Source organism: Juglans microcarpa x Juglans regia, chromosome 3D, assembly GCF_004785595.1.
Source record: "Juglans microcarpa x Juglans regia isolate MS1-56 chromosome 3D, Jm3101_v1.0, whole genome shotgun sequence".
Lineage (NCBI taxonomy): Eukaryota > Viridiplantae > Streptophyta > Magnoliopsida > Fagales > Juglandaceae > Juglans > Juglans microcarpa x Juglans regia.
Window position 1 is genome coordinate 1,240,449 of NC_054598.1, and position 24,209 is coordinate 1,264,657.

At 35.9% G+C, this 24,209-nt stretch overlaps 2 protein-coding genes across 3 annotated transcripts; both read left to right on the forward strand.

Annotated features, from left to right (window-relative positions):
* The first annotated feature begins 216 nt into the window (after positions 1–216).
* On the forward strand, positions 217–1,995 carry LOC121256229. Its single transcript, XM_041156921.1, has one exon. The coding sequence runs from the start codon at positions 366–368 to the stop codon at positions 1,935–1,937; it is 1,572 nt and encodes a 523-aa protein (XP_041012855.1). The 5' UTR covers positions 217–365; the 3' UTR covers positions 1,938–1,995.
* Positions 1,996–16,424: 14,429 nt separating this feature from the next.
* LOC121255857 (alpha-L-fucosidase 2-like) lies at positions 16,425–23,725 on the forward strand. Of its 2 annotated transcripts, XM_041156393.1 has the most exons (10): positions 16,425–16,779; positions 18,158–18,303; positions 18,960–19,864; positions 20,213–20,345; positions 20,778–20,936; positions 21,511–21,735; positions 22,058–22,159; positions 22,295–22,430; positions 22,661–22,856; positions 23,186–23,725. In XM_041156393.1, exons 1-10 carry the CDS (start codon positions 16,572–16,574, stop codon positions 23,487–23,489), a joined length of 2,514 nt encoding a protein of 837 aa, XP_041012327.1. In that variant the 5' UTR covers positions 16,425–16,571; the 3' UTR covers positions 23,490–23,725. The 2 variants fall into 2 exon arrangements, with proteins under 2 accessions (XP_041012327.1, XP_041012328.1); XM_041156394.1 differs by lacking the exon at positions 16,425–16,779 and having other exon boundaries at positions 18,166–18,303; positions 18,835–19,864.
* Positions 23,726–24,209: the final 484 nt, after the last annotated feature.

Consider the following 24,209-nt stretch of genomic DNA (forward strand, 5'->3'; position numbering starts at 1 on the left):
GACGTCCCCGGTTGCCACAACCACGCAAACATTTTCCTGAGCAATTCTTCCGATAAGAAAAATAGAATTATCTAGAAAGTGAGAGAAAAGCGACAGTCATTAATGCAATCCAAAAACTAACAATCTCAAATCAAACACAAACGCACACTTAGAGCCATCCGTTCCAGTACTACTGTTCCACCCCATCAGAAATTTCAAACACAAACACGGTAGCTACCTCATCCGTGGCTCCCGTTGCTTCCAAGTTGGCGAACTTCCTATCACTCATCCATCCTTATAACGCCCCAAGAACCGCCCCAGGTTTCTTCTCCACATTTTCCTGGCTCCCAAACAGCAAAGCAATACCCACCAAATAACTCAACATAATGTTGGACATTTGGTCCTGGATATGTGAGCTTTCCAACTTAGACGAGGGGGACTCACGCAACGTCCTTGAACTCGCGAGATCCGGACCGGGTCAGGAGACTCAAATTATCCAACTCATAGCCGAGCGCGCCTCCGGGTCCAACACGGACACGCCGGTGACCTTCACCATATGCTCACATGGTTTTGATTCTGCTAACGTTCAAATGACCATCTGGGTCTCCGACACTTGCCCCTTATTCTCCCCCCAACCGTTCCTCCCCCTCTTACTCCAGCTGCTCCAGGAAATCATATCCCACTCGCCAACGGCTCACGATAGCACATGCCCCAGGTCACAACTCCAAAAGCTGAAACCGGACCCGATTTCGTGGATCATGGAATCTCACTCTCTGGAGTCGTTCTCTAGCTTTTTCAACCAAGTCTTCCTCATGCGGCTGTTCTGGCTCTGCGTATGCGACTCCCCTAGCGAGGTTGGCTCGCTTTACTTCCATTCCTTGTTGGCTCCAAACATCGAAGCCTTGTCTTGTAAGCACATGCCAGTTCTGCGAACATTTTTTATCGCAGTCGGTGTGGATGTCGAGCAGTGCTTCATGCGCACCCTAGGCTACATGATAACAAAATGGTTGATCTTGAAAGAGTTGGGCGTAGGATTGCAAACGTTAACACCAGATCAGAACCTTGGATTTTCTTATGCTACGGAGGCCCATGGGTTTTGGGTACTGAAGGGTTACGCACCGGTGCTGGGAATGAAACTCGCGCGTTATAAAGGTCATAAATATCGGTTTCCTGTTATAGAAGCGAAAGAATCAGTGATAAGATACGCTCTTGCGCACCAGCAATTGGAGGCCGTTATTCAGTTTGAATATTCGGTTACATTCCACGATGGGTTTCTTCAGGTGAACGCGCGTGTCGATAACATACGACTCCACGTGGCAAAGCTGGGATTTAATGAAAACGAAGACGTGCATTATGCAGTAGAGAGGCATTTCCCGTCGAGGATTCGGTTTTGGGTCGGTCCGGAAGTCGGGGCAACGTACGTGGCCGGAGTGAGCTTGGGTCGGTCCACGAACAACGGAGAGAAAGAAGTGGAAACACAGAAAATAGTGAAGGGTAGTTTTGAAAAATCAAAGGTTCAGAGGGTGAAAGCCGTGGCAAGAACATCGACGAGGACGCGGACGAAGAATTGGAGGTGGGACCAAGACACTGAGGGAAACGCAGCAATCTTCGATGCGGTTTTATACGACGACATGACGGGTCTTGAAGCAGCCACGTGGAAGCCACATAGTGGTGTTACTAGTAAATCGGGGCATGGTCTTCAAAATCGATATACCGGAGAGAATAGGCCGTTTACGAAAACCGGGGGATTGGTATTCGCGGGGGATGTGTATGGAGAGGGAGTAAGTTGGAGGCTGAGCAAAGAGATGGAAGGGAGTGTGTTGAAGTGGAGGATAGGAGGGCAAGTTTGGCTAAGTTACTTGCCTAATGAGGTAAAGAGTTCATATTTTGAGACGAGGTGCGTGGAGTGGTGTGATGAGGTTGATTTGCCTTTGATTCGCGATAAATTGAGCTTGTAAGAAAGCCTTATAATTATGTAAAATTAATTGATGCAATAGAGGTTTACATGTTTTAGTACTCTGGTTCGATGTGCATGCTAATTATTAACATATGATATTTTTATAATTAACGTATTATCCCACAATTTTAAGTTTGTTTTTCTAAAATTATGTTTTAGATCGTGAAAGTTGGACCGGCCCAAGTTTTGAACCAACGTGTATGTACACCACAATTAAAGATCATGGCACCCATGCAAGTTCTAGTAGTAATTGGTGAGATTATTGTTAATGTCGTGTTTCGTAGTCTGGATAATTCAGCAATTCCTCTTAAAGGCTTACAAGATTCACTAAGACAAATGTCTGGAGTGGTAAGAGACATCTCCGATACTTAAATTAGAATAATCTTTTTTGTGTGGAGAGTGCTGGGAGAAAAATGTTCAAATCCCTTTACCTGAACCTAGGACATTTATATACCTAGTCGTGGTGCTCGCCCACTAGTAGTAGATCATACAAGGACATACTAAGCGTTGTACTGGTGGCAAGGTCCCCCTTTGTCATATCAATCTTCGCCTTACCGTATTCTACGTGGGTTTCCAGTTTATCCCTTATTGCATATGAAGGGGAGGTGCAAACACTGTTGTGATTACAGAAGTGAATGGACTTTGGGTCTTAACCTTGCGTGCTAGTCCTTCTAGGCATTTAATGCGGTGTGCCCATTGTTCGGCCGTATGGGTTGTGGCTAGGGCAGGTGACGTGACTTGTTACCATATCTGATGGGCCTTCTCGAGCCCGGTTCGGCCCTCCTTAGTTATTTCTGCACTGGACTATCCATAGGCCGACTTAGATCCCGAGGGGAATAAATCCTACGCGGCCTAAGTTAGGAAATAAACTTCCCTCTTAATTCATATTTCTATAATAATTCATGTGCCCTAAGGATCACTAGATTTGAGACTTCTTATAAAAAAATAAATATATTACTTAAAATTCTAAACACAAACTACAAAGTGTACATCACCAAGCACTATGGATTATTTTTCGCAAATTTAGACCAGGAGACAACAAAAAAGAAAAAAAATTAAGAAAGCAAATACAATAAGCCCCATTTAGATTGCAAGATGGTTTCATATCATATCATATTATGTCATCTCATCGCATCTCATCTTATATTAATATTCAAATACCACAAACACAAATACAAACACTTTTCAAATTCAAATCATCAACTTTTTTATCTAATCATTATAATTTTCCTAAACTTCTAAACAAAACACAAAAAACAGTTCATTTTGTTCAAATCTCAAAATAAAAATAATGGATTTTGCTATACATCAGCCACTATTCACCCCACACCCCACACCTTACATCTTTTTTTTTTCATAGGGTGTGGGTAGTGAAGAGTAAATGATGAAAAAAATTATTATTTCTTAAAACTCTATAAAACATCTTAACTCAAACTATTTAACTACCATTCACAAAATTTATCCAAAAAACAAAAAAAATTATTCACAAATTATTTTAATACCATTCATAAATTTTTCTTCTCAGCATTCAAATGAGATCTAAATCACAAAGATTAATGTGAAAAATATGTATGCTGAGTCAACACTCGAAATTTGGTCTAAATACATACAAATAAATAATAAAACGACATTTTATCTTGTCTGTATTAATGTCGATCAATATATCCATTCAAAATAATTTTATAAGTCAATTAATCAAATAAGAAAGTTATTTAAGATACCACATTTAAGATAAAAAATAATAATATTTGTTGTAAAATATAGTACGATTGATGCGGCATCGTTATTGCATTGAGAAATAATGTATCCACAGAAGAATTATAGTGACAAAAGCTATCGAATATTTGTATTTATTTATTTTTTAGTATTGTATTTTTTATTTTTTTATATTATTTTTTTAAAATACATAAAAGAATGCTTTAAAAGATAAAAACTAAAAATTGCATTGCCCTACACTACAACAAAAAATACTTTTTTGGACAATTTTCCAATGTTTTGAATACCGTATCGGTTAAGGTACTGGAACGAAATATTTTGATACCAGTACCGTTTCGTGTACCGTTTTGGGATAGTCGATATATGAATAAATATATGTATATAAATTATATTTCAAAATAATAGTCTATATATGAATAAATTATATATAAATACATATATATATAAATTATAAATAGTCTAGTCTGAATTGTGAGTCAAAAAATGAGCTTGTAGTGTGAAAAAATGAAAAAAAATAAAGACCGAAATATCGGCCGGTACAGGCCGAAATATTGGCCGATACGGCCGGTATTTGGGCCAGTACGAAATATATATAGTACCTGTACCGGCCCAGTGGCCGGTACGGCAAATACCGGCCGGTATGGTACGGTATTAATAACAGTGCAATTTTCTTTTGGAACTAAATGAAAATCGTCTCAAAAAGTAAAATTTTGGAACGAATTTCAGATTTCGTCCTAAAAATGACGGAAGAACAAAACCGTTCGAACGCATTCGAACGGTATAATTAGGGACGAAATATTTTGTCCCTAATAATGAAACCTTTCGAATGTAATGTTTTAACATTCAGACGGTTAAATTTAACCGTTCGAACGTACATTTTAGTGCGTTAAGTAATATTATGATAGCGAAAAATTATTCTACCATTCGAACGTGCAATTTTAACCGTTTGAATGATTAATCAGCACTGTTCGAATGTACATTTTGGCGCATTAAATATAATTATTATAGCGAGAAATTGCATTATGTTCGAACGTAAAATTTTACTGTTCGAATAATAAATCAGCACTGTTCAAACATGCAATTTGGCGCGTTAAGTAACATTAATATAGGGAAAAATTGATATACCGTTCGAACGTACGGTATTCACCGTTCGAATGATGAATCAATATTGTTCGAACGTTATTTTCATAGTTCGAACGGTGATCATATGTTTTTTTTTTTAGAATTATATTTATATTAACTAGTAATTATAAAAAAATTATCAATTTAATTATAGAAATAATATCAATCAATAATTAGTTCAGAAAATATAAACTAATACTAATTCATAATTAAATACTGAATTTACAAAACAAATATTGTTCATTCTAAAAACAAAATAAATAAATAAATAAAATATAGAAAGTACTAAGATGCCAAATCTTTGCACACTTCCTCGACTGCAGCTAAGCGTTCCTCTATCTGTGTTAGTCGAGTACTGATGGTGACTTGAGTCGCAGACATGGCATCAAGCTTCGTACGTAACTCAGAGATGGTACCAGTAATCTCTGTACGAAACTCAGACACAACAAAACGGACCTCCATACGCACTGCATCGATCAACCCTTATCTCTGTCCGTTGATCACTGCACGCACGACCTCGGCCATGTCCTCACGAGTAGCGATGTCTATTGATGCCTCGGTCTGTCTGGATGTCCCAACGGCCAATACTCCATGATCTCTCGGTTGTGCATCTCTCTGAGGATCAACCGGGTCTGGAACATGTCCACGAAGAAGCAGTCTCGAGTGTCCCGTGCTGCGTGAGAGGGTGGTGTTGTTGATCGGTCCCATCGGCTCCTGTTTACGCTCGGCAACATCAGGCATGACCTTGGCAAATAGCAGAAATTGGGTGATCAGGATCCCGAATGGCAGTATATCCGTCGAAATGTACCGAGACTCTAATCGAATCCTATCGAATATATACCCCACCAAGTCGATAGGAATACCACGAGCGACCCATATCATAAATTTCATCCGGTCAATGCCAACCTATGTCTTGTGCTGCTGAGGTTCTATATTACTGGCGATTATCAAATTCAGGATCTTGAAGAAAGAAGATAGATTTGCCTGCTTGATGCTCTTCGTCCCGTCATATGGGGGAGCATCTGGACCAACAACCAAATCCCTCACCTCATGATCAGCAAGGGTATCGATCTCATCTGTATAAACGGGTGCCTCCTCCTCAGCTGTCTCCGCCTCAGCTGAAGGATCAGACTCTCTAGACACCACATTTGGATATGCATCTGGCAGCCTAGGAATACCGAGATGCTCAACAAGTCCATCCCGTGAAAATACAATTGAAACTCCTCGAACAGAGATCCTGTATGCCCCTCCGTCATCTGGGTTGGCACCATCGAGCTCTCTATAGAACTCAAAAACAACGTCAATATAGGAGACGGTCCCCATGACTCCTCCCGCTCCTTTAAGATAGGTCCCCAACCATGTTCGCTGAAGACTGATGGCAGGGAATTACCCTCCCAGACAAGACTCTGGAAGTTAGAAAGTTTCACTTGTCGCTCTACTGAAACAGTCATCTCCCTGCCTGGACTGATACTAGTCTCAACTGGATTGCGTCGCTTACGTCCCGCCCTAGAAGAAGACATTTTAATCAACCTGAAATTTACAATTAAAGAGTTTATCAATACAATAACGATAAAAATATAATAAATAACTAATCACTAAATTACATATGAATAGTAATTTAATAAAGTGAAACATTGTGAACAACAGAATTTTATAAAAATAATATCACATTATTTAATATTAATTAGATTAAATAATTAATAGAAATTAAATATAAAACAAAATGTGATAAATTTCTATATTACTTTAATTATAATATAATATCTATTCTCGTAAAGTTTAATAGAACTATAATATGGAATAAAAATATCGATTCACTAATGTTACTAAAATTAATTATTCCGTTCGAACGTTTAAAATAGTGTTCGAACGGTATGCAAACTTGTTTGGATGGTATACCGTTCGAACGGTCTACTACTTGTTTGGGTTGTACCGTTCGAACGCACTAACCAGGGTTCGAACGATATGCGAATTTAACTCAGTGCCTTCGCTGAGTCGACTCAGCCATTGAAATCAATGGAATCAATTTTTCAACAAACAAATTGAAAGAGACTTAAATAAACATTCCTACAATGGATTTAAGCAAATCTACACTGAGTATTGATGGATAAATTGTTTTATCCTAATTTAAACAAATAAGCCATCAAAAACCTAAATTTAAACGGTAAAATAATTAGAAAAATAGTATACCTGTGCTTAGAGAAAGAGGCTTCAATTGGGCACTGTTCGCGGAGTCTAATTAGATGACACTATCTATGCTAGTACTATAGATGACATTATATATGATACTATATATATATATATATATATATTATATAGTCTAATATATTAACATAATATATTTGTGTTATAGTCTAATTAAATGACATTATCGATTATATATTATAATATGATATTACTATGTTACTAAACTATAGTATCATCTAATATGTCTATATATATTAATGTTGTTCTTTTATTTGAAGGTATAGTATTAAAAAAATATTAATAAACATTTACCAAACCGTTCGAACTGTTAACAATAACGTTCGAATGGTTAATGATCGAGCGGGAAAGCATCCATTAACGTTTGAACATACTATTTGTACGTTCGAACGTGAAAAGTTAGGAGGTAATTTATTCCCACTAAATATTTTCACGTTCGAACGGTTAGTAAATAACCGTTCGAACAGGAAATCTTCTGTAAATACACTTCAAAACCTCACAATCTCGCTCTCCTCCTGCACGCCACTCTCAGTCTCTTATGAAACAGATCAGTCCCTTCGCGATCTAGAGCCATTCTTCCTCAAACTAGCCCCCAAACTCAAAATATTAACATCTCACTCAATTATTCTCGAATTACTACTTGTTGGGAAGATCCTTCGCACGGCATATAATTTAATCTCCTTGCATTTTCATCTCTAAAAATTCAGGTATATCTTTTATATTCTCATTTTGGTTTGAATATAATATCTTGCAATATTAGAAATTTGTATGCTATTGATATTGTTGTTTGTGTTGCTGTGAGAAATTTGTATTCTCGAATTAATGGGGTTTTCGGTTGTTGAAGACGACTGAAATTTGGAATGAACACGTTCGAACGGGTTAGGATTACCGTTCGAACGTGTATGTTATGTTCGAACATAGTGTAGCACCGTTCGAACATAAACTATACATCAATGTATTTACAATTAGAACACAAATATATAAGGATAGTTGTAAATTATATGTACTACTAAATATTTAAATTAACATACAATAGTTAAGATTTAATAATACTTAAATACTTAATTCTAAATTAATAAAATGAAGTTTGTAAATTATATGTACTACTAAATTTTTAAATTAAAATACAAATAGTTAGGATTTAATAACACTTAAATAGTTAATTCTAAATTAATAAAATTAATATTTAAATTAAAATACTATTAAATCTTTAAATTAAAATAAAATATTTAAGATTTAATAATACTTAAATACTTAATTATAAATTAATAAAATGAAGTTTGTAAATTATATGTACTACTAAATTTTTAAATTAAAATAAAATAGTTAAGATTTAATAATACTTAAATACTTAATTCTAAATTAATAAAATTAATATTTAAATTATATGTACTACTAAATCTTTAAATTAAAATACAAATATAGTTAGGATTTAATAACATTTAAACATTCAATTCTAAATTAATAAAATTAATATTTAAATTAAAATATTATTAAATCTTTAAATAATACCTACTAATTATGTTTTTGTTGTATTGTTGTATAAATAATATGTTGTTATTGTTTGACATATGTTAGCATATATTGCATTATTTGTTCATCAAAATAAACCTTAGACCCGTTCGAGAGTTATCAATTCGGATGAATGCTTGATTGATAACTTTTGAATTGTCCAGAGTGGACAGTTTGAGATTATAAGATCATTCTCGCAAACTATCGAACTATATCTGTTGTCGTCCAACATTATGATTTTGGTAGATTCATTCATTGTACTCCGGATATGCAGTTTCGGTGATGATGCAACGACGTGTTAATCCTCAGTGCACACAACCAAACGAGCATATTTGGAGAACTATGGAGAGATGCTGCCGAAATTTTGTTGGACGTGACAGATAATAGATCATAGGTTAGCGACTATGATCTTACAATCCCGAACGGGATATGACCAACTACCCGGTGAAAGGTGGCATACTCCTTGATTGATACATGATACATGCTTGTTTGCTGATGCACACGTAATTGTTTGTAATGAATATAGTCGACATGGATAAGAGTTGGATGAGAGTTAGCGATCGATTGGGTCAGAATTACAATGTATATGCTGAAGGTGTTAAGAAATTATTAGAGTTCGCATTGGGTACATGCGATAGTGATGGGCGTATCAGATGCCCATGCAGAGAATGCAAGAATTTGCATTCTCATAAGATAGTGAGAGAGCATTTGTTTGTCAAATGTATTGATAAGGGTTATACTGATTGGGTCTTATACGGAGAATCATATCCAACTTCATTTGAGACTCCACATGAAGAAGAAGAGATCGATGAAGATGTACAACCAGAGGTTGTTGGAGATGAATACGATGAGGATATTGAGCAAATGTTAGGTGACATTGGTACGGGAATGTTTATGGATGAAGGTGACACGGACACATCAAGCTCAAATGATGGGGGCCATAACACTTTTGCACGATTGTGGAATGATTCACAGCGTGAGCTATATCTAGGATGCAGAAGACACAGTAAGTTGTCATTTACTATAAGATTGCTTCGCATCAAATCAATGTGTCGATTATCTATTAAGGCAGTCAATATGTTACCTGAACTGTTTAAAGAGGTACTGCCGACAGACAATACTTTACCTCGTAACTTCTATGAAGCAAAAAAGTTGAAACGAGGACTCGGATTTGATTACAACGTAATACATGCATGTAAGAATGACTGTATATTATTTTGGTGAGAGAATGAGCAGTTAAACGAGTGTCCCATATGCCACGAGTCAAGATGGACATTAGACAAGCAAAATGTTCTGCAAAAGGTCGTACGTCACTTTCCATTGATACCTAGATTACAGCGATTATTTATGTCATGCGCAACGGTTATAGACATGACATGTCACTCATCAGACAGAGTAAGGAACGATGATATTTTGTCACATCCTGCTGACTCCCAGGTGTGGAAGGAATTTGATCAGGAACACCCATAGTTTGCTGAAGAACCGCGTAATGTAAGACTTGGGTTGGCAACAGATGGATTTAATCCGTTTGGGAACATGAGTACTAGTCATAGTACTTGACCAGTTGTACTTATGCCGTATAATCTACCATCGTAGAAGTGTATGAAAGATCTATATTTCATGATGAGTTTGCTCATTCCAGTCCGAGGTCCCCGAGAAATGATATAGACATACACTTACAGCCATTGATTGTAGAATTGAAAGATTTGTGGGAGAATAGGGTTGTCACATTTGATTCATCAACAGGCAAGTCGTTCAAGATGCATGCTGCGGTGTTATAAACAATAAATGATTTTTTCGCTTATGAAAATTTGTCAGGTTGAAGTACTAAGGGGAAAATGGCATGTCCAACTTGTAACAAACATACCAAATCTGAATGGCTTACGTACGGGAGGAAATTATGTTTCATGGGTTATCGTCGATTTTTACCTGCTGACCATAGATGGCGTGAAAATTCTAGAATGTTTGATGAAACTGTTGAATGGGGCCAACCTCCACCATATTTGTCTGGCAAAGATGTACTTGCACAATTTATAGATGTTGGTTGTAATGAATTTGGTAAAAAATAACGAAAGAGAAAATGAGCTACGAATGAGTTGAATTGGACAAAGAAGAGTATATTTTTCAAACTCTCGTACTGGTCGAAGTTAAAATTGCTGCATAGCCTTGATGTTATGCATATTGAAAAAAATATATGCAAATCCATATTTGGAACATTGATGTTAATTGAAAGAAAAATAAAGGATACAATAAACTCAATGAAGGATTTGAAGTAATTGGGAATAAGACGGGAAATGCAATTGCAAGAAAATGGTTTGTCTGTCTACATGCCGATTGGGTGGTATACATTGTCAAGAAACGAAAGGGTTACATTTTATGAGTGGATAATAAAGATAAAATTATCTGACGATTATGCCTCGAATCTAACAAGATGTGTGAGAACAAATGATTAGAAAATAACTGGATTAAAAAGTCATGATTATCATGTTTTCTTACAGCGTATCTTGCCTATTGGTATCCGTGGGTACTTGACGAGAGATGTGCGCGTGGCTTTGAATGAGATGGGTGTATTTTTTAAAGACTTATGTGTTAGGACGTTGAATGTAGAAGCTTTAGATCGAATTGAACGAGAAATTGCCATAATATTGTGTAAGCTATAAAATATTTACTCACCGTCATTCTTTGACGTCATGGTTCACCTAGCCGCTTATTTGCCACTTGAGGCTCGACTTGCAAGACCAGTTTAATATAGATGGATGTATCCCATTGAACGATTTCTTGGAAAGTTGAAACGTACAGTGGGTAACAAGGCCCACTCAGAAGGATCAATTGCAGAAGCATATATTGACGATGAGTGGCATACCTTCTGTTCTAAATATTTTCACGGAGTTGACACTCGGTTTGATCGGCCGGAAAGAAACTCTGACGTTGACCGAGCAAGACAACGGCATGTGTTTTCTTTGTTTTTCCAACAAGTTCGTCCAATTGGTGCAGTGCGTGGTTATGACTTGTGTGGAAGAGAGTTCGAGAAAGCTCAGTGGTACGTGCTGAACAATTGTCCTGAGATAGAGAACTACTTGAAGTAAGTTATAACGTTTTCTTAATTTAAATTCGCTCATTTACTTTAAAAAAAGTCTAAGAATATAAAAGATTTGTGGTAATCATCAATTTCAATGATTATATTAACGTGCTCAAGGAACTGAGAGTAAATGATATAAACCAGAAACATGAAGAGGAGTTCTCGAGATGGTATGAAGAACGGGTAATGACATTACATATGCTTTACTCAATAACCAATGAAAAAATATTGATTTAAATTTTGATATAATATATGTTTTACTCAATATGTTGGTTGTACAAATGCATACGGATAATCCAGATGATCTATTGGATGAACTGTATGCATTGGCGCGTGGCCCATCTAGACGCGTTGTTCGATATTCTGCATGTATTTCTCGGGGAAGTATGTATCACACAATGGATCGAAATTGTTATAGGAAAATCCAAAATAGTGGTGTCCTAGTCGAATGAAGTCATAATGAAGAAAATATTGATTTCTATGGAGTTATTGTCCATATAATTGGAATGAAATATTTGGGAGAGCTTGCAGTGTATCTGTTTAAGTGTGATTGGTGGGATTTAAGCAATCCTCGTACTGGAGTCCATGATGATGAATATTTTTTGAGTGTTAATACATCAAAAAAAATTGTATGAAAATGATCCTTTTATTTTGGCTTCTTAAGCATTTCAAGTATTCTACTTAGATGACTCGAAGTTAGGAAATCATTGGTGAGTAGTACAAAAATATTCTCCAATAAATATATATGATGTTTTCCCTCAGGCAGAAGGACAAGATGAAGAAGAAGATGATCTTTCTACTCAAGAAGCATACCAAGAGAGTCAACTCGCCTTAAATTTGTTTGTGGATTTGAGCCAGTATGAGATGATTCTATTAAATAGAGAAGATATTGAGGCTGAAATTGTTGATACGACAGTTGAGGAAAATGTTGAATCATCTGAAGTATCTACAGATGATGAGAGCGAATTGTCAAATGAAACTGATACAGATTATAATTGACCAATTATGTGTTAACATACACTGATGACAAATATTTTACTTATTGAATGTATCAGTAGTTTGAAATTATGCCGCCAAAGAGGAAGGAAGTTCGCAACCCATCTCCACATGTTCCTAGCTCTCCTTCAAACTCACCATTAGAGATTGATTCTACAGAACAAGGTAAAAATCTAATACTCATAAAAGTTATTAATTAAGGTCCTATAATAGACATATAAATGAAATTGATCACAATGTTATATTTTATAGAGTCTACAGTACAATCTCGTCAAGGTCGAGGCACCACTAGAGGGGTGACGTTAAAAAAATATCGTAAGGTGGGTAAGATCAAGGTTAACATTCCTGACGAACATACTGGGGGCGAAGGACAACCAGCAGCTTGACTTGCATCGCATGTGGGTACTCTTACACGAACTTAAGCACATTTGTCAACGACTTCATGGAAGAAAGTCTCCCGAGATGTTAAAGAGCTTATCAAGAAGCGTTATTTAGTAATGTTTAAAACATTGATTTAGTATAATAAATTTCTATATTTTACTTAGATTTAGAATATTATAAATGATAATGTGTTTTTGACTATTTTTTTTAATGATGATTTCGAATTAAATTTTGGTCGGAGAGAGGAGCGTAAGACTGTGGAAGAGCTTATGGGTAATGCATTATGCAAATATAAGGCGATGTGTCATGAGCAATATAATAAGTTTGAGAAGAAGGAAGATGCATGCCAACATCCTTTTCAGGATGTCCGACCTTCTGAGTGGGAAAAATTTTGTGATATGTTTGAGGATCTATCATATCATGTATAATTAAATTTAATTATTTTACTTGTCCTATTTGTCATTTTGCTTCATAATATTTTCAATTTCTTTGCAGGATCGAAGTTCTATAAACAAAACAAATAAATCAAAATTGAAAATTAATCATCATGCAGGCTCAAGATTTTTCCATCTTTTCTCTAAGAAATTGGTATTGCTATTTTTTTATTAGATATAGTTAATTATTTGGATGAATCATAATGACTTTATATCTTAACACATTTATCGTAGCAAGATTCAAATACCAATTATGATCTGACAAAATTATATGTTGCATCGCACACTGATCGTAATGGAAAGTGGACTTATCCTGATGCCCGTGAAAATTATGTAAGTATTATAACCTATTTTCATTAAATATATTAGAATATTTATGACGATATTAATTCTTTATCTTATATATGTCTAGGATAAAATGGTTGCCTTACGTGCTGAATCTGCGTCAGATCAAAATTTCTCAACAAGTGATATTGATATTTTTACACAAGTCTTGGGTCAACGTTCAGGATATTTGAAGGGTTTGGGTTGTTGTGTAAAGCATTCTCCCTCTTCCTTTTCTTTTGGGAATGCATCTATGACTTCTATAGCGCTAGAGAATACGAATTCTAGAATCGAAGAATTGATTATAAGGCAGCATGAGTTAGAGGCTCAACTAACAAAACAAGCAGATATGGAGATGCGCCTCAAACAACATGAAGAACAACAAGAAGAGTTCAGAAGACAGATGCAACTCAAAATGCAGCATCTTATGCAACAGTACAGGCCTCCAAGCAACTGATGGTTTTTTGCATACAAATTTTGCGATTATCTATTTATGTACAAACAATGTCCGTCTCACGGTTATTTATTTAATTCGCACTTATTATAAAACTTTTGTGAGTGTTAAACAGTTTCTAATGTATTTTTTCAAATATTATGAATGTCTATTTGAGTTTCTATTATTGAGTTTAAATAAAATAGTTATCGTTCAAACGAATAAATAACGTTTGAACGGTAACATAACGTTCGAACGTAATTTATTTTCGTCGAGTTCGAACGATCACATAACGTTCGAACGTCATTTATCTCCGTAGTGTTTGAACATAACTTATACCATTCGAACCAATATACCGTTCGATCTGACCCTTTAACGTTCGAACGCAAAGCTACATTCATGCCGTTCGAACAAATTCACGTTTGTTCGAACATATTTTGTTATCGTTCAAACACGTTACTGCTGTTTGAACGTAAAAAATTTTTCCGTTCGAACGATATTTTGGGACGAATTTCAATCGTAACAAAAGAAATTCTCGTTCGAACGTGTTCGAACGATTTCCTTCAATTTCATCTCAAAAGATATTTTTTAGGACGAAATGGTAATTTTCGTCCCAATATACCTTTTGGCACAGTGTTGTTGGCACGAGCTTGGGACGATTTTTTATCGTCCCAAAATATTTTTTGGGACGAAATGACTGTCTTTTGGGATGAAAATTTTCGTCCCAAAAGACCATTTCTGTTGTAGTGATAGCAGCTTCCTATTGCATTTGGGCTACAGTTATTGCTTGTTGGATACGAGTTGTGGGATGGTTAGGGTTGAGCCAAAATCTGAAAATTCGACTCGGTTTCTAACTTCGTACTGATTATGCTCCGGCTCCATTTTGATAAGTCGGAGTTAGAATTTTTTTAACCAAAAAAGTCGGAGTTGGAGGTTGCAATGTACCGACTCTGACTTCGATTCCGTTCCGACTCCGATATTGTACATATTTAGATATATTAATCATATATATATTTATATAACTATAACTTATATAGTTAATTAAATTCAATAACATACTAGTATAAGTAAATTATTATAGAATAAGTTTGTACTATAATATAAATAGACTAAATTAACTAATAATAGTTTAGTATATGTAAACACCATACTAGTAACTGTTACTACCATGTAACAGTAATGAATAATAACAACTAATGTATAATAACATCTAATATTAATTATATAATAACTAATGTATAATATTATTTAATACTAATGTATTATGTATAAACACAAATATATAAATTTATAATAACATGTAATACTAATATATAAACATTAACATATAATAACATATAATGCTAATGTATAATAATATTAATATGTAAAATGATTTATTTTTTCAGTTTTGATTATGTTTTAATAAAATTGAAATTGAAATTGAAAAAAGAATTAACAAAAATTGAAATTTTTAAGCCTGAATTTTATTAGTGAGAGTTTAAGATTGTCAAATTAAAATTTTAAATAAGCTAAAAGAAATTCAAATCTAACACTACTCCGACTCCACTCCAGCAAGTCAAGGTGGGATCAAAATCAATGTGAATCGAAGTCGGAGTCACTCCATATTGTGGATGCTCAGCCCTAGGGGTGATAGTTGGATTTGGGTTTGTCCCGATAACCTGAAATGCACGAGAGGTCCAGCAACCCGAAGTCCAAGACTAGGGAACGGCACTAAAATAGGTATCTTGCATTTTTTTTTTTTTTCAAAAATAACAAACTTCTTTAATATAATATAAAAAAAATCTTATTACAAACGATTTCAGACACCGACATATCGAATCCAAATATATTCTCTTGAAGCGGAGTGAGTTATCAGGACAAGAGAGCACTTGAGGGGATAGGGTTTTTTTTTTTTTTTTTTTTAATGAACTTTTTACCCAAACACCTGAAAACATATATATTGAATTATTGAACGTTAAAAATTTGCATTGTCCACTGTGAAATTAACAAATTATGCTAATATATCAAATTACTATTAATGATTTTTTTTTAATACACCGCCTTACGTTGGGCCAGAGACAAAAAGCGTGACGAGGCCGAGAGGAAATTACGAAAGACCACAAATGCAATCTACCTGGGTTCCCTCGTGATCACTCTGCAACGCACATACCTCCGCGTGCAGTAAAATATGATATCACACACTCGAACAGGCTCAGAATTCAGAAAGCTTATTTCTAAGCTACGTACAGTGCCGGTTAACGTGGGTCCCGTTTCCTTCACTACATGCCTCATTGACATGTGCAATTTATAGCCAAGGGTCACACAGCCTTCCCAACCACCCTACCTTTACTCTCTCCCACGCTTCACGGACTGCTAGAGAACTCACCGTAACACACCAAGCACCTTCCTTGTTCGTCCTGTACTTACTTTCCGACTTTGGTTGTCGCGGTAATGGAAGATGCAGAGTGGGTTTTGGTTCGGCCACCGGCAGAGAAGGAACTCTGGAATCCCAGTTTAGAGGATGCAGAGACTTCTAAGCCTTTGAAACTTTCGTTTTCTGGGCCGGCGAAGCACTGGACCGATGCGATTCCTATTGGGAATGGGCGGCTTGGAGCGATGATTTGGGGTGGCGTGGCATCAGAAACTCTCCAACTTAATGGTAAAAAGAAAAACAAAGGCCAATGCCGGATCCCTCGTATTTCTAAGAACCGCACATTGAGTTTTGAGAGTAAGATTATTTGGTTATGACAAGCTTGGCTGTTGAGAAATCGAAAGAACATTAAAGTAAGAAAAGTAGTTGAGTAGGGTTGCTCAAGACTCAAGTGAAGCATTTTGTTTTATCTTACCTTTATTTTTTTATTTTTTACCATTTTTAATGTCGAGAAGTTTGAGTTTGTTTACTTTCTTATTGATTAGCAAACGAGATATATTTTTTTTTTTTGCTTATTACGTTGTAAGAATAACTATTTAGTTGTTTATGCTGCATTCCTACGTTTCTGAGCAACAGAATGGGTGGCCATGTGGATCTTAAGTTGTTAACTGGCATTGGATTGGGTACAAATGCTTGGAGTGAAGTGATATCTATGCTTTTCTTTTTCCTTTTTCTCCCCCCTTCTAAGATCCAAGATTTGGTCATGTCATACATTTTTCGAGCCACAAAAATGAGACAATTATTTGGCACTCATAATAATTAAACTGCTTGGAGTGATCATTTCTGAAATTAAAGAACTCAGAGCCCTTGTGCATTCAGCTTGGTCTCTAAAATTGATTGCAATTAGGTGATTTTGTTCTTGAATTTGAATTCACTTATTTGGTGATTCAATGGTTCTTGGGCTACTCTCAAGTGGTTTAGCATGTACTAGGTCTATGGGATCTCTTTAGACTATTAGTATTAGCCGCCTAAAGGTTTATTGAATTCCTTAGTGAGACTGGGGTCTAAGCTATGACTCAAACCGCTTGCGGCTTCCCACTGTTTTGGCCCCTCTTGTTCGGTTCCTAGCAGGTAGAGTGCTGCTATGGTTATGCCGAGGTAGGGAAGCTACCTCTGGTCGCCCTTTCCTACCCTTTTTATTCAGCACAAAAAAAAAAAAAAAAAAAGAATTCACATCTTTGATTCACCCTGGCTTAACAAATCACATCTAGTTAGTTTATATGCATGATCTGTTAATTATCTCTGGATTTGGTTGACGAGAGTCTTGAGGCAATGAGAATGGGGACTGGAGTTTTGAATTTTGTACTGTGTTATTATGGTTTCCAAAAGTTAAAAATCCCATCACCGTCTGGCTCATTATTGTTTTAACCGTTTCCAAACAAACAAAGGTCCGTAAATCTAGATGGAGAATTTATTTTTGTCTTGTACATTTTACTATAAACCAAATGGCACGAGGTAAAACAATATGCTTCTCTTTCCTGTCCAATACATTGACTTGGGCTCTTCTCTCTCTATATGTATGTATATATATGTATGTCTGTATGTATGTTTGTATGTATATATCCAGGCACATGTTAATGGCTATTTTATTTCAATTTGTATGTAGAGGACACTCTCTGGACTGGGATTCCAGGGAACTATACCAACCCAAATGCTCCAGAGGCACTATCACAGGTCAGAAAACTTGTTGATAATGATGAGTTTACTGAAGCGACTGCAGCAGCAGTCAAGTTGTCAGGAACTCCTTCTGATGTATGTCACTTTGTTACATTTGATGCTTCTATTTTTCATCTTTTTATTATCAATAAGTATGATCTATATTAATATTGATGCAAGTAAATTTATGGAGTTCTCAAGCTTTTTCCTTATGGTAAAACTGCCTATTCAATTCTTTTTTATTTCTAGTCGGTGGTGAGTCCTGTCTTCCATTTTTATTTTATCTAGACGAGACACTGCTGGTACATATAAAAGCAGCCCAACCAAAGAAAAATCTATTTTTCAATTGAGGCTTACACCGTGCCACAGATATGACGTTAAAGCTGAAACATACTTAATAGCTGAAAATGATAGTTTGGGAATGCCTGGGTGTTTAACGCTTTCATGCTTGCTGTATTGGTTAGCACTTGGCTTTTACCGATCATGGAGTGTCTCATGATGGTGACATAAACTCTGGCCAAGCATATTAGCTAACTTTTACCACGCTGATGTGTCTCATCTCTGGATGGTGGTCTTATATCTGTGGTGTGCATCTTATACATCATCAAAATGTTAATGTTGCTGCAGAATTTAGTCAGAAAAGACAAGATTTCTATTGCCAATGATGCCAGAGAAGATGAGCTTCCATGTTACCAAAAGATTTAACTTGTTAATGGGATTTATGTCCTGATATTTATTTTGTGGTGATGAAGGTTTACCAACTTCTTGGGGACATCAAGCTTGAATTTGATGATTCGCATCTTACATATGCTGAAGAAACTTACCAAAGAGAGTTGGACTTGGATACTGCTACTGCAAGAGTAAAATATTCTGTGGGTGATGTAGAATTTATGAGGGAACATTTCGTTTCCCATCCAGACCAAGTGATTGTGACAAAGATTTCTGCCAGCAAGTTAGGGTCTCTATCATTTACAGTGTTTTTGGACAGCAAGTTACACCATCATTCACATGTAAATGGAAAAAATCAGATAATAATGGAAGGAAGTTGTCCTGGTAAACGAATCCCCCCTAAAGCGAATGAAAATGAAAATCCTAAAGGAATTCAGTTTTCTGCAATCCTTGATTTACAGATAGGTGATGGCAGAGGGGCGATACACGTTTTGGATGACAAGAGGTTAAGGGTAGAGGGTTCAGATTGGGCTGTCCTGCTTTTGATAGCTTCATCTTCATTTGTTGGGCCATTTACCGAGCCTGCAGATTCTAAGAAGGATCCCACTTCAGAGTCTCTCAGTGCATTAGAGCAAATAAAGAAATTGTCATACTCTAACCTTTATGCACGTCATTTGGATGACTATCAGAATCTTTTTCATCGTGTCTCGTTGCAGCTTTCAAAAAGCTCCAAGAGCCACTTAGGAAATGGGTTTTTAAAGATGAAGAAAGTTATATCCTCTATAACTAATCCAGATTTCAAGGAAAGTGAGGATGTGACGATTTCAACTGCAAAGAGAGTTAAATCTTTCCAGACTGATGAAGATCCATCCTTGATAGAGCTCTTATTCCAGTATGGTCGATATCTACTTATATCTTGTTCTCGTCCTGGAACTCAGGTGGCAAACCTGCAGGGTATATGGAACAAAGATATTGAGCCTGCATGGGAGTATGTTTTCCTCTCTCTCACCCTGCCCCACCCCATATATTAGTGTGCGATAATTTGATAATTTTCCTGAAACTGAGGAAGTTAATCTTTCTATAGGGACATAGGGAAGACTGTAAAATAATAAGATAAAAGTGTACATTCAAGGAAGATTATTCCAGTCTTCTCACTGCATTTTTTCCTTCTGTAAACATGAATTAAACACATGATATGGGTAAATGTGCTCCCTTTCAAGGATAGCATGTAAATATAAAATTTTACCTAATTTACATGGTACCTTCCAATTCTTGTGGCTATTTGCATCTCATTTTTTATCTGTATAATTACTTATTGGATCTCTGTTTTGTTCAGCGGTGCTCCTCATACAAACATTAATCTTCAAATGAACTATTGGCCTTCACTTCCTTGCAACCTTAGCGAGTGCCAGGAACCCTTGTTTGAGTACGTTTCCTATTTGTCAGTCAATGGGAGCAAAACTGCAAAAGTAAGATTTTCACTTTCTAGTGTAAAGTCCTTTCGATTAATTTTTTTTTTTTTTTTGTCAATGTATTTTATTCAATGCATCAATATTATTTTTACTGGAACTTTTAATGGATGACTCACCTTAAGTAGAATAAATGAGGGGGACTTAAATTTACTTATGTATGGATAGTACAGTGCCTATAGGATGACCCTGTAGAAGGGGGACTGTTTTGTTTATGATACATTTTGATTTTATTATTCAGCATATCATTCCGTTGTGAAGTGATGGTGTATATTCCTTATTCATGAAACATTGACAGGCTTAAACCAGCACGAGTCTATAGAAAACTAGATGGTTGGTGGCCTCCACGATCTTGTGTCACCAAGACAATTGATTTTGCTATCTTTTATATAATCAAGCATAAAGTTTATTATATATCACTGAATATTACAGGTGAATTATGAAGCAAGTGGTTGGGTTGTCCATCAAGTGTCTGACATATGGGCAAAAACATCCCCTGATCGAGGTGAGGCTGTGTGGGCCTTATGGCCAATGGGAGGAGCATGGCTTTGTACCCATCTCTGGGAACATTATACTTACAAAATGGACAAAGTAAGTCCCTGTTCTATCCGTATATTGTTTAGTGCTAATGTGATCACAATGTTTGTTCATCATGAGAAGGAACTTTAAACAGGAGCCACACACAGCTTTGAATTGGAATAGACCATTTAATTGTTGTGGCATTTGAGAGTGTAGAAACAAAAAAGTCTAGACATGCCAAGTGAAGTCTGTCCACTAAGCAAAGTCCTTTCGTAATCAATGTTAAGATTCTAGGAATATTTAGAGTGGGAGGCAAGGCTGCTGAAGTGGTATAGAATGTCTGTATGACTGTAAAATATTTTGTTATTGTACTCTAATCATTGAACTATAAGGTAAGTAGAGACTAATTTGACACTTAATTCATTCAAGTCATGATAATAGACATGACCTATAAATTGTCTTGTTGCCTAGTTGAAGATATGATGTATTGAGGTTTGACTAACTGAAAAATGAGGAATCAGGGGCTTCATATATCGATACAATTGAAATATCAATTTTCAATCCATATCATATATGACATGTTCTCTATGTTGGATATAATCTCTAGTATTTATTTGATTACTGATATTTATTTTTGTATAATTAGGATTTTCTAAAAAATAAGGCATATCCTTTGTTGGAAGGATGTGCATCATTTCTGTTGGATTGGTTGATTGAAGGCCATGGAGGATATCTGGAAACCAACCCGTCAACTTCTCCAGAGCACATGTTTATTGCTCCAGATGGTAAACCTGCCAGTGTGAGCTACTCATCAACCATGGACATGGCAATCATAAAAGAAGTTTTCTCTGCAATTGTTTCTGCTGCTGAGGTGAAGCTGTTGAATAATTCTACTTATCATCTTCACACACCACACACTTCACTTATTTTAATTTTTTTTTTCATTTTTCTTATAACAAGTATGTGTTGTATGAATGATAAGTAGAACGACTTAATCAATTTAAGAAGAATACAATAAAATAAGAAATTATAAAAATAATAAATAATAAAAAATAATTTTAAAATATGTAAAATGTGTGGTGTGAGATAATGAGTAGCATCCCTCGAAGCTATTATATGTTGGTTAAGTCAATTCTAATCTTTTACCTTTATAAGATCTATAATCTATTTACAAGTAATTTTCTGACAAACAGGTTTTGGGAAAGACTGAGGATGCTATTGTTAAAAGAGTCCGTGAGGCTCAACCTAGGCTATTACCAACAAAAATTGCTCGAGATGGTTCCATTATGGAATGGGTATGTTAATATCTTGATTCTAACTTCTCATCTTTTTCTGGAAGGTATCATCTTCTTGCATGTCTAGTGAAGTTCTTCAATGTATTGGAATGTCGAAATTCATTATAGGCCAGCAAATTCTCTGTTTTATGGCAGGCACAAGATTTTCAAGACCCAGACATTCACCATCGACATGTATCACACCTTTTTGGCCTCTTCCCCGGGCATACAATCAGTGTTGATAAAACTCCAGACTTATGTAAAGCGGCTGATTATACTCTCTACAAAAGAGGTTTGCATCTGACAACTGGATATTTAGGTGTCAAATTGTAAATCTTCCTATAAAACCATATCCATTGAGGTTTGCAGAGAAAGGCTTACCAATGTCTAAGCTGGTGTCTAATGTTTCTCTCTCTACTCTTTATTCGATGATTCTATCATCTACACTGTGTTTTTCCTCCTCGTCCATACTATTATCGTAATCTCATAGTAGTGTTGTTATGATCTCTTGACATGAAACAGGAGATGATGGTCCAGGATGGTCAACTACATGGAAAATTGCATTGTGGGCCCGTCTCCACAACAGTGAGCACGCATATCGGATGGTCAAGCATTTGATTGACTTGGTAGATCCAGATCATGAAAGTGACTATGAAGGAGGACTATATAGTAACTTGTTCACTGCACACCCCCCTTTCCAGATTGATGCTAACTTTGGGTAAGTCACACTGCATTATGCGTATTTAATATACGCTTCTATTACTAACATGTATGATCACTTTGAAAAGAAATAAAAGGTTTCCTATTATAAATTCCATTCCCCTGATTGCAACAGTTCATTTTGCGGACAGTAGTTTTGTTTAATAAGTCATATGCAGTGACCGAGTAATATATATTCGCTTAAAAGGTGGGGGTGATGGTATAATCATCTGATATTGACGTTTGATTGAAATGGTACATGGGAGCTTTGCCATAGTTATTTGATATGCATGCCACTTGAAGTAGATATCAGTTATGATTGATGATTCTGTAATTTTGTGGTGTTAGTTTTTCAGCAGCAGTTGCAGAAATGCTTGTCCAGAGCACCGTGAAGGATCTGTACTTACTTCCTGCTCTTCCCCGAGATAAATGGGCAAATGGTTGCGTAAAAGGATTGAAGGCGCGCGGTGGGGTGACAGTAAACATCTGCTGGAAGGAAGGAGATCTTCACGAAGTCGGCCTCTGGTCCAAGGAACAGAATTCACTTACAAGATTGCATTACAGAGGAACTACGGTCACGGCAAATTTACCATCTGGCAGGGTTTATACATTCAATCGGCAATTAAAATGCGTTAAAGCGTGCTCTCTTTGAGAAGCAAGCGGCTTTTTCTTTTCGATTGCTAAGATCAAGCTTGATCTTTTGAAGAGCATTGAGTTCTATATCGCCAATAAATTCCACAGAATGAAAAAATTCCTTTGTATTCTTTTGTCCGTCTTTCTCAATCATTCTTTTGGTCTGGATTTAACTCGATTCATCATGTCAGAGAATCTTCCAACGCATTATTTATTTGTTATTAATAACAGTTTATTGCAAGAATTTACGACGTATGACTTGGATTGGATTTTCTTTTAAAGCTTCAGAGGCTTGCGATCACCAGATCATGAAGGTCTTGAGCTTCTCTCTATCGCTGAGATTCTCTCGGGGCCGATCAAAATTTTCTGTTAGTAAATAGTTTTTTTTTTTTTCAAACAAGCATACCTTAGATAAAATAAACGGTTACAAGATATAAGATTAAATAGGGTGGGAGCCTCAACAATCATCATAAACCAGCAAATACAGCATAGAAAAAATAAAACGAAGAGGGATTTAGAGCTAATGACTTGGCTTCCACCTGTTTCCCACAAAGAGAAGCCGCTTGAAGCAATTTTGACAATCTGATAAATAGACTGTAAAATTACAATTGAAAGTCGTAGTGGATTGTTGTGTGTTGTATTTTGCTGATCTGAATTGGCTGAAGCAAACTTTCACTACCTCTTCTTCTTGATCCTTGGTTAGGAAAAATGATAATATAGGAAAATAGCAATTAGAAGA

Coding starts and splice junctions, on each gene's coding strand:
- LOC121256229 (XM_041156921.1), top strand. CDS start 366: ATGTTGGACATTTGGTCCTGGATATGTGAGCTTTCCAACTTAGACGAG.
- LOC121255857 (XM_041156393.1), top strand. CDS start 16,572: ATGGAAGATGCAGAGTGGGTTTTGGTTCGGCCACCGGCAGAGAAGGAA. Junction 16,780..18,157: donor AGAAACTCTCCAACTTAATG/GTAAAAAGAAAA, acceptor ATTTGTATGTAG/AGGACACTCTCTGGACTGGG. Junction 20,346..20,777: donor ATGGGAGCAAAACTGCAAAA/GTAAGATTTTCA, acceptor TGAATATTACAG/GTGAATTATGAAGCAAGTGG.